Below are 9,825 nucleotides of genomic sequence, written 5' to 3'. Positions count from 1 at the left end.
CCCAGGGGAGGAAACTGAGGCCCACGGGCGGAAGGACGCGCCCAAGGTCACCGAGGCCCGCCGCCCGCCGCGGCTCCTGCGCGCGCGACCTTGGTGAGGGGCCCGCGTCGCCCTCTCCACCCTCCCCGCCGCGCCTCGGTTTTCAGCTCTGCCGGGCGCTGCGGGGCGGGAGCCGTTGGCACCGGGGCTGGGCGCCGTGGGGCGGCTCGTCGTGCCAGCCTCTTCCTTTCCCATAGATTCGAAGGTTTCCAAAATAAAAGGGTTTTTTTTGGTTTTGTTTTTTCTTTTTTTTACCCAGCCACAAGCTCCTTGCTTGGTCACTGCGCCCGCCCTGGACACAGGCTTTGGGAACGTGCAGTGCAGAAAGGATAGGTTCAGGGTGACCCCTGGGAGACCCGGGTTCCATGGCTGCAACCCCCTTCTCCCTGGCCACATTTGAGGACACTGAGGCCCAGAGACCTGCACGAGGACCCCACCCCTCAAACAGCACCCTAAAGCGCAACAGGGTTCTAGGGTCTCCTCTGGGATGGTGGGTTTTACAGTGGGGAGGTTGTGGTCACAGTGGAGCCTGGGGCCCTCCACCTGCTCTCCATGGTACCCGCTGGGGAACCCAGGGGAGGCTGTCATTTCTCCACCCCCTGGGGTTCAGGTTCTCCAGGCCCCCGGCTCCAGGAAGACACCCCAGGCTCTCTTCTGGGGCTGGGAGGGGTGCTTGGTGTTGGGTGACGTGGGGGAACAGCAGGGCTGCGAGGGAAACTAGGCCAGGACTCTGCCCCTAGCCCCAGCCCCAGCCCCAGCCCAGCTCAACCAGAGGGAAGGAGGCAGGCGAGGACGTGTGCAGGAGAGAGGAGAGAGGGCTAGGTGTGGTGGGAGGACATCCTGGGACCCTCCTGGGACCCTCCGGTCTTCCTGGCACTTTTGGCCAGATGTCACCGAGGACATGCTCTTTGGCTGCCCTCCCCCGCCAGGATGTCCGTCATAAGGGTGGAGATTCGAGTGGTCCCTGTGTGCGGCAGGCTCTCAGCCCTGCCCTGGCGCATGTGCTCATTTGTACAGTGGCCCCAGCCAGGCTGCCCCGTGCACACACACACACACCCCATCCCCTGGCACCGAGGTCAGCCCAGGCCGGTCCAGCCCCCCAGGTGGTCACCTCTGCCGTGCCCTCGGCCAGACCCGCGGCCAGAGCAGCTGCCTGTCCCAAGAGGGGCTGGGCGGCGGCAGAGTTGGCAGTGCCAGGCTGCGGCCGCCCCGGGGGCAGATGTGTGTTCCAGCTGGAGGGGCGTCTCTTATGCTCGCCATGGGAAGATGTCGGGCTGGGCAGGCGGCCAGGGCCCTGGGGCTTGTGGCTGGGGGCAGGGAGAAGGGGCTTGGCCGCGGGAGGGGCTCAAAGGGCAGCTCCCCCCAACCCTCCCGGACTGACTCCCTGCCAGGCCCCCGCCAGGCCCCCGTCACCATGCTCAGCCCAGCCTGGCCCGTGCTCCTGGGGTTGACGCGTGAGCTTGAGGGCGGTGGCCGAGCACCTGGTGCAGGTCCCAGGAATCAGGAGCCAACAGAGCGGGCGGCCGAGCAGAGGGCACAGGAGATGCCCGGTGGACACACGGCTCGGGCGAGTAGCCGTGAGAAGGTGGAAGGTGCAAGGGCCTCACGGGGGAGGTGATGTCTGAGCGAAGACCTGAGGGGGACAGGGCCAGTGGACCCTGTGGCTGGAGTGTCCTCGCGGCCGGCTCAGCCCGTGCGAAGGCCCTGGGGCAGCGCGCGGTGGCTCCCGCCGGTAGCAGGAGACGAGACTCGCAGGAGTGGGGATGGCGAGACAGTCAAGGCACGTCTGCCTCTCGCCTCCGAGCCCTCACGGCTCCCCGTCGCCCTGCACCCCCACCGTGGCCCCCTCACGGCTCCCCGTCGCCCTGCACCCCCACCGTGGCCCGTGCCCACCCCGACACTCCCCAGCCTCAGGCCCCCCTTGCTGGGTCCCCAGCCTCAGGGCCTTGCACCTCTGCCCCCCCTCCCGGGAGAGCCCTCCCCTCCTTCCAGGTGCCCCCGGTGCCTCCGCGGCCCCCTCTCGGCATCGCTCATGAGCTGGGGTCCCGTATTCCCTGCTCAGCTGGAGGCAGGCCTGGGCAGAGGCCCCCAGAGCTTATACGATTTGGGAGCCCTCCAGACAAAAAACGACTAGGAAGACGAAGTGAGGAAGGGGCAGGGCCAGGGAGGGGCCTTAAAGCTTGAGGGTGGCCGGAGATCCGCCGCAGCCCCTGCGCTGCAGAAACTGAGGCTTAGAGGGGGGCCAGCCCCGGGTCTCAGAGCCCCCCGAGCGCCGGCCGTCCAGCCTGGGGGTGGGGGACACTGGGCGTGATGCCCCTGACCCGGGCCCGTCTCCCCAGGGTCTCTACATTGAGAGGTCTGTGGAGGTCACTTTCCCCGGGGACCTCTGGCAGATCGGGGCGGCAGCCAAAATCTGATCACCCTCCCGACCTCTGGGTTTTCTACTCAGCTGCCAGGTGACCCCAAACCTGCTCTTACTGCCAACCACGGTGGGCCCTTGGGGTGTCCCCTGCTCTGCCCCTCCATCTGGGATGCGCTGCCCAGAGTGGGGGTACAGGATATGGGTTTGGGGGGCAGTTAGGAGTTGGCTTATTGTCAGGTGGCCTCTGCCCCCTCCACCCCCTCCCGAGACCCCCATGGTTCCCAGGGGAGCCCTGCAGTTGGCTCCCAAAGGCTTGGGGCACTTGGCCCAGATGCGAGATGGGAGAGGATTGGGAGGCTGCCTCTGGGGAAACTGAGGCAGGCTTCAGCACACCATCTCAAGACACTGCAGGGCTGCGCTCGGCACTGACCCCCTCATCCCCACACCGTGGGCACCCAGTAGGTCCTCGGGCAGACAGATGAGGCCCGGCTCAGCACCCACCGTCCCTCAGATACGCCTTCCTTGTGCAGACAGGAGAGGCTCTGGAGTCAGGGTCCCCCGGACACAGCCCTGAGGCGGCCCCTGCCCACGAGCGCCCCTCCCCTGCTGTTGGGGGTTCCCCAGGGCCACAGGCCCTGAGCCAGCCCAGTCAGGGTGTGCGGGGCCCCAGTGGGGTGTGGGGAGGTGGCTGGGGGACGCTGGCTGCGATCATGGGGGCAGAGGGCAGGACGGGGAGCACTCCAAGGCTTCTGGGCCTGGGGAGGTCTGCAGGCTCTGGATTTGGGGTGCTCCAGGGCCTCAGGTGGGGCTGCCTGTGGGCAGGGTGCAGCAGGAAGTGGGTATGGGGGCCACATGGCTGGCATCTTGGGGACCCCCAGCGGCCGCCTCCCTCAGGACAGCCTCAGACTGGTGGCCCTGGGCCAAGCGTGGCCTCAAAGGCTCGACTTTTTCTGGTGTTGAAAAGAGCAGGTTTTGGAAGCCTGGTTTCCAGCTTCTTGTGGGAAAATGGGAGGGCTCTGGAGGGGGGTCAGCCCAAGCCCCCTGGGGTTCACAGACCCGGCCTGGGGCAAAGGAGCCGCTATGCCCCCACCTCATCCCCCTCCACATCGTCACATGTCCACTTAGTCTCCAGCATGGCCCGGAGCCCCAGCTGGGCACAGACAGACGAATGGACAGGAGGCTGGAGTCAGTCTTTATTGTTGAAGGGTGAGGAGCAGGGAGGGGACCTGGGAGCCCCGATGTCGAGACAGGAAGCCGGGCCCAGCTCCCCAGTCACCTCCGCCCGCGACGCTGACGGCCCAGGCCCTGCGGAGGGGCTGCGTGCGGCACGGTGAGGGGCTCAGGGCTCCAGGGATCCCCGATGGGCGCCTGCAGCCAGGGGGGCAGCGCAGGCCCCAGACAACAGCCCCTCAACTGGCGGCTGAAATGAGACGTTTAAAAAGGGAAACAAACCCCAGGGAACAGAAATCTACAGGTAGGAAACCCTGATTTAGTTTAAAAAGAGAAGATGTGACTTCTGTCCACGCTCGGCTGCTCCTGCCGGTGGGTTTTCCTTTGGGGCAAGTGGGTGGGGGGCTCTGTGCTCAGTGAGGACTCGGGCTGGAGGTGACAGGCACCGGACGGGACTCGGGGGCCGCCCGGGGGTGGGGGGCGCAGCCTCAGACGGTGCCCGGCCCCCCGCTCCCGAGAGGTGGGCCCGGGCGGTCTCACCGCTCAGCTGTTGTTCCTCTGCCGCACGTGCTGGCTCTTGTCGTTCACGTGCTGCTCGCTGCTCTTCCTGGGGGGCAGGAGGCCCTCAGGGGATGCGGCACCCGGGGGCAGGGCCACCCCGTCCCCAGCACCCGCCGTCCCCGCTGCCCCCACCCGGCCGGGCCGGCACTTACAGCGGGGCAGAGCCTGGGTCGTCGTCTGCAGGAGGGCGGCCGGCATGGGGGGAGAGACGTGGTCAGGGGGGCCTCGGGCAGAGGGGCACAGCCACCCACCGCCCGCAGCCCGCGGCCCAGCAGCCTCACCATCCAGGACCTCGTCGGGCTTCCGGCGCTTCTCGTAGATGAAGATGACGGTGACGAGCACCAGGACCTCGGCCACGATGCCCAGGAAGGGCCAGAGGGCGGCCAGGGGGCTGCGCACACGCAGCGTGATGCTGGCGGCGGCGGTGCCCACCGCGTTGGTGCCGTTGCACACGTACTCGCCAGGGTCCGTCTCCATGTCAAGCTGCTCGATGTGCAGCTCCGAGTGCGTGTCCGAGGACGACACGACGAAGCGGCCCTTAGAGCCGTTGACGATGACCTGGGAGGAGAGCAGGGGCTGGAGCCGAGCGGGGCCTCGGCAGGGACCCCCAGGACCTCCGTGGGAGGCCACAGCCCACCTGTTCCTCGGAGTTGCTCAGCTTGAACCAGACCCACTTGCTGACGGGGGGCACAGCGTCTGCCCGGCACTTGAGGACCACAGCCTCGCCCTCGGTGGCATGCTCTGACTTCTTCACGGCCGTCACCCTGGGGGTACCTGGCAGGAGACCCAGGGGCCATGTCCAGTCTGCCCCCCGAGGCCCTGCAGCGTGCCAGCCCCCCACCCCGAGGACTCACCGTTGACCGGGATCTCAGCCCGGCCCAGCAGCTCCGGGAGGAAGACACAGGTGTAGATCCCAGCCCTGTCCTCCAGGTCCACCCTGCAGCAGACGGCGGGGGCTGTGGGGGCCTGCGGCTGGGGTAACGGGGTGGGACCCCCGCCCCCACCCCCGCCCCACGTACTCATACTCCGTCTGCACGCTGGTCAGCGAGTCCTCCTGGACCACCCGGCCGCCCCGCAGCCAGCGATGGCCCTCCACGGCGCTGCTGCTGTGGTTCAGGCTGCACCTGAGGTGAGTCTTGCTGCCCACGTCGTAGACAGACGTGGAGATGCCGCCCCCTGTGGGCACCGCAGGCCGTGAGCGGGGTGGGGCCCGGGAGGAGTGCCAGCACCCCAGTGGCCCCCCCACCCTCCTCATGAACAGGGACCCCCGGGCTGAAAGGGGGTGCATGGCCCCGTCCGGCATCTCCCTAGGAAGGCGCCAAGCGACCAGCCTCCCGGCCGAGCCCTGGAACAAGGGCCCACTGACCACCCAAAAAAACCCCAGGTGGGGCCCCTGCCGCCCCCCGTCAGAATGCCTTTTCCGAGGCGCCCTCCCCAGCCACCCAAGTGGCTCCTGCCCACTCACACGTGCCCTGGCTCCGGGTTCCAGTCCCACATCCACAGGCCAAGGGGGGGCTCCCTCAGCCAACCCTAAGCTGAGCAACCTCTCAGAACCAAAAACTGAGGAGGAGGGTCTGCCCTGAGCCTTCTCGGCCTGAGGGTGACACTTGGTGGCCTCCCCAGGGACTGCCTGACAGACTGACAGACACTGCAACCTGCTGGAGCACACAGGTGGGCGGGAGCCAGGCAGCCAACATGCAGCGAGCGCAGGGTCTGGGGGCTGCGCCGTCCCCCGCTCCACAGCCTGGGCTGGTCGATGGCACCAAGCCCCTCGGGGGAGCAGGATGGAGGGGGGCGATGAGCACCTCTGCTAGCCGGGACCCTTCCGGAAGGTCCTGCCCGTGGGACACTCACAGAGAGCACCCAGGGCTGCCTGCAGGGAGCCCCTTCTCCTAGCTCGTGGGGAGGAGCCCAAGGCAGAGGTAGGCGAGAGGAGCAGAACGTAAGATCTCACTCGAACCATCTGCACTAAGAGGGGGCCCCAGCGTGTCCTTGCTGTGGAAGTTCCAGAAGCACGAACAAAGTATCTGTTACAGAACAGGCTGTGGCAAGGACACTGACCAGTGCCCTCCCTGCCCAGGACCGTTTCCTCACTGGAGACCCGCCCCGGACTCACCCCAGCAACCCGGCTCCCCGGATCAGACGGAAAAGGCCTCTCCTACACCCGCAGGGGGCCGCTGGCTCGCACACGACCCCACCCCAGGGACAGGCCCAGCTAACTGCTAGGAAAACAAAGGCCACGTCCCAAACCACGAAACCTAAGGAGCAGGAAACCTTTATCCAGGGAACGTCACCAGGGGGTCCCCGGACCAGCCCAGCCCCCTGGCAGCTCCCCCGACTGGCACTTCTAGTCTTCAGGGCGCCAGGAGCGGGAAGAGCCTCCGGGACAGGGCCTGGCCACGCCCGCACCTCCGACCACCGCTGCTCCTCCCTTCAGAAGAGGACGAGGCCTCACACTCCAAACTCGCAAGGCAACAAAAGCCAAACACCCCAGCTCTGAGGGTCACTTCCCAAGAGGTCCTTCATGGCACGGCTGCTCCCAGCCCCAGCAGGGGAAGGGCGGGGACAGGCCCCTCCTCCCACCAACCAGGGGACACTTTTAGCACCCCGAAAACACCTCACCAGGTGGGGCGACAGTGCACACACACGTACACCCGCACACCTGCTTGCACATGACACGTGAGCCTCTCCCCAGCGCCAGGAGCCTGCTCCGGCCAAGGCCCGGGGTCTGGGGACAGGGCTGCCGCCACCCGCCTGGGGCCCGGGCAGCTCGGCTGGCAGCGGCCGGGCCGTTTCCACCACCGGCCCGCCCCCAGTGACCTCAATTCTTGGGAGGAATCACGGTTTCCTGGCGATTACAGAACTGCTGCTACGTGCGGAGTCCGCCCTGAGTCAGGGCGGGAGGGAGGCGGGGGCCGCCGGCGGCAGAGCCCCTTCCCCTCCACGGCCCCCAGGCTCGGGTGAGGCCAGGGTCCTGTGGCTCCCGGGGGCCCCGCGTCTCCACTGGCCAGTGCGTTCCCATGAGGCCCCTGCGGGGGGCGGCGGCGAGCAGGAGGCCCGGCCGGAGGCTCCACCCAGGGGCCGGGAGCACCGGGAGGGGAGGGGAGGCGCGCGGCTCCGGCCGGTCACGTGACCTGGAACCCACGTTCCCAAGCAAAGTCACCTTCATCGAAAAACAGCCGCTCCCGCTCCCCGGCCCGGGGCCAGGCGGGGCCTCCGTGGGAAACAAGCCCAGGCGGGAGCGCAGCGGGACACCTTCCGGGCCCCCACCCTCCCTGCGTCTCCTCCTGCCAGGTGGGGCACGGGACACCAGGCTGCTGGGGGGAGCCAGCAAGGTCCCCAACGCCCTCGGGGACATGGGTGCGGCCGGGGCCCTGGAGAGGCAGATTCCCACGGGGGTGCACGGCTGCCCGGACGCCCGCCCTGGAGAGGGGCCCGGCATGTGAGCAGGGGCTTGGGCGGCCCCCCCAGTGTTGCGAGGAGCACGCCCAGGTCCCGCATCAGCCAGAACGGGGACTGGAGAGGCCCAGGCCCGGCCTGGGACCAGATAAGCCGCTGACTACACCCACGGAGGCCCCCGCACATCTGCCGTGCCCACCTGGCATGCTAACTCCTATCTGGGGCGAGCAGCCGCCCGGCTGGGCCCCCGGCCAGCAGGTCCCCTAAGTGACTGTCTGTGGAGGGGGGGGACAGAGGTGGACCGACACGGCTCATGGGGGGCTCAGGGCCCGCAGCTCCTGCCCCTCCAAATCAGGAGCCTCAGCCTTCTGGCTCTGCCCGTTGTCCCCACCGTGCCAGACACTACAAATCTTTAAACCAGAACCAAACAGCCAAACAGGATCCGGATAAGGGAAGGAAAACATCTACCAGACAAGAGGCTGCCTGGCTTTCATCTTGGAGAAACACACCCAGCCCCACTTCCCAGAGCCCCTAAGGGGCCCCTGTGAGCTGCCTGGAGGGAGGTGACCCCCAACACCCCCTCCCCTCAGGGCCTCTGAAATAGGTGCCCCCAATCAGAGAGAATCAGAGAGAGCACTGCAGGCGCACACTCGAGGGGTCCCCTCCTTGGCGGAGGACTCGTGTGGGGGCAGGTGCACCCCCAGTGCCCTCAGCAACGGTGACCTCTGGGCCTGCACAAGAAGCTTTGCCCTAACCAGGACGCTGGGAGGGGCCCAGTGGGCCAGGCAGGGTGGGCCATCCCCCAGGCCCCCCCAAAGGAAGCTGATCCAGGGAAGAGGGAGCCAGGCGGGCGCCGGACCAGCCTCAGGCCCTCGGTTCCGTTCCATAGGAGACACACATGGACCCCGGCTGGGGCAGGTCCTTCTCCAGCTGTTCACGGAGCTCCATGCCTCCAGCCAGTGGTCAGGTCACCCCGGCCAGGGGACCCCCAAGGCCGCCCGAGCTCGGTGACCACCTCCAATGCTGCCCCAGGCAGGGGCTTCACCTCCAACCGCAGTCAGGACCCCCTGGGACCCCACCCAATGTCCGCAGCCACACCCCCAGGTCTGCCTCAGCAGCCCCCAGGGTCCCCAGGGTTAGGGGCTTCAGCTACCTCAACCTCTGCTGCATTAGAGCTCCCAGGTGTACCCACAACCCCAGGGCTTCACCTCCAGGCGCCCCCCACAAACTCCCCAACCCCGAGGCCCCCCAACCCTGGGGCTTCACCTCCGGGGGCCCCCCCAACCCCAAGGCCCCCCAACCCTGGGGCTTCTCCTCCAGGCGCCTCCCCAACCCTGTGGCTTCACCTCCGGGGGTCCCCCCAAACCCAAGGCCCCCCAACCCCGCGGCTTCACCTCCGGGCGCCCCCCCCAACCCCCCAACCCCGAGGCCCCCCAACCCCGGGGCTTCACCTCCGGGCGCCCCCCCAACCCCCAACCCCGAGGACCCCCAACCCCGGGGCTTCACCTCCGGGCGCCCCCCCCAACCCCCCAACCCCGAGGACCCCCAACCCCGGGGCTTCATCTCCCGGCGCCGCACCGGCGCGGACCCCCGAGTCTCCCCCAGGTCCCCGGACTCTCCCCTCCGCCCGAGGCGGCCTCCATTTGGGACCCCCGCCCGGTTCTCACTAGCGTCGGAGGCGACCCGGACGCCCAGCAGCGCGGCCGCCAGCACCACGAGCAGCGCCGCCGCCATGTCTCCTCGTCGCCCGTCGTCCCCGCCGCCAACCGCCGCCGCCGCCTGCGGCCGCTATAAAAACCAGCGGAGGCGGTCGGGATCGCGCACGGCGGCGACGCGGGGGAGGGCGCGCGCGCGCAGGGCACGCAAGACCCGTCGGGGCGCCCAGACTGCGCACGCGCGCAGACGCACGTACGCCCGCGCAGGCTCCGACGGACAGGACCGACGGAAGCCGGGGTGCGGCTGGGAGCACGTGACCTGGCGGGCCCCGCCCCGGGCGGCCTGGCGCTGCCTCAGTTTCCCCTATGGAGCGCTTCTTTGCCCCTTATCTCCTTAGAGTGGGATGCGCTGCCGGCGAATCCGCTCTGCCCCCGGGGTGGGGCTGCATTTGGAGTGAACACCCACGGCGGCCACAGTCGTGCGTGGGACAGAGAAGAGGGAGCCCCAGCCTTGGCGACGTGGGCTGGGAGGACGCGAAAGCGACCCGAGGCGGCCGGGCCCGCAGGAGGATCTGCCGGCCGCGTGGCGGGTGCGGGCCTGCGGGGAGCCCGACAGCTCTAAGCCGCGGGGTTCGTGCT

The 9,825-nt window shown here is 68.5% G+C and overlaps 2 protein-coding genes across 3 annotated transcripts in view; one reads left to right on the top strand and one right to left on the bottom strand.

Annotated features, from left to right (window-relative positions):
* Positions 1–1,657, top strand: part of POLRMT (RNA polymerase mitochondrial) — a 15,216-nt gene extending 13,559 nt beyond the window's left edge. The window contains exon 12 of the mRNA XM_037823791.1: positions 1,172–1,657. Within this exon, the coding sequence (XP_037679719.1) occupies positions 1,172–1,657 (486 nt within the window). The remainder of the gene's footprint in view (positions 1–1,171) is intronic.
* Positions 1,658–3,572: 1,915 nt separating this feature from the next.
* On the bottom strand, positions 3,573–9,356 carry BSG (basigin (Ok blood group)). 2 transcript variants are annotated; one of them, XM_037824187.1, is made up of 8 exons: positions 9,199–9,356; positions 5,152–5,308; positions 4,987–5,069; positions 4,770–4,906; positions 4,414–4,690; positions 4,285–4,309; positions 4,112–4,178; positions 3,573–3,821 (listed from the first exon to the last, which is right to left on the bottom strand). In XM_037824187.1, exons 1-7 carry the CDS (start codon positions 9,263–9,265, stop codon positions 4,115–4,117), a joined length of 810 nt encoding a protein of 269 aa, XP_037680115.1. In that variant the 5' UTR covers positions 9,266–9,356; the 3' UTR covers positions 3,573–3,821; positions 4,112–4,114. The 2 variants fall into 2 exon arrangements, with proteins under 2 accessions (XP_037680115.1, XP_037680114.1); XM_037824186.1 differs by having other exon boundaries at positions 3,573–4,178.
* Between the last annotated feature and the right edge of the window lie 469 nt (positions 9,357–9,825).

Source organism: Choloepus didactylus (assembly GCF_015220235.1).
Source record: "Choloepus didactylus isolate mChoDid1 chromosome 25 unlocalized genomic scaffold, mChoDid1.pri SUPER_25_unloc1, whole genome shotgun sequence".
In the NCBI taxonomy this organism is placed as follows: domain Eukaryota; kingdom Metazoa; phylum Chordata; class Mammalia; order Pilosa; family Megalonychidae; genus Choloepus; species Choloepus didactylus.
The sequence above is the reverse complement of the archived record's forward strand: the minus strand, read 5'-3'. Positions and strand labels throughout refer to the sequence as shown.

Excerpts from the sequence above, each read along its gene's own strand:
- BSG (XM_037824186.1), bottom strand. The coding sequence starts at position 9,265 with ATGGCGGCGGCGCTGCTCGTGGTGCTGGCGGCCGCGCTGCTGGGCGTC. Across the intron at positions 5,309-9,198 it reads CCGGGTCGCCTCCGACGCTA|GGGGCGGCATCTCCACGTCT; the intron begins GTGAGAACCGGG and ends CGGTGCCCACAG. Across the intron at positions 4,310-4,413 it reads GCCCGACGAGGTCCTGGATG|ACGACGACCCAGGCTCTGCC; the intron begins GTGAGGCTGCTG and ends GCCCTCCTGCAG.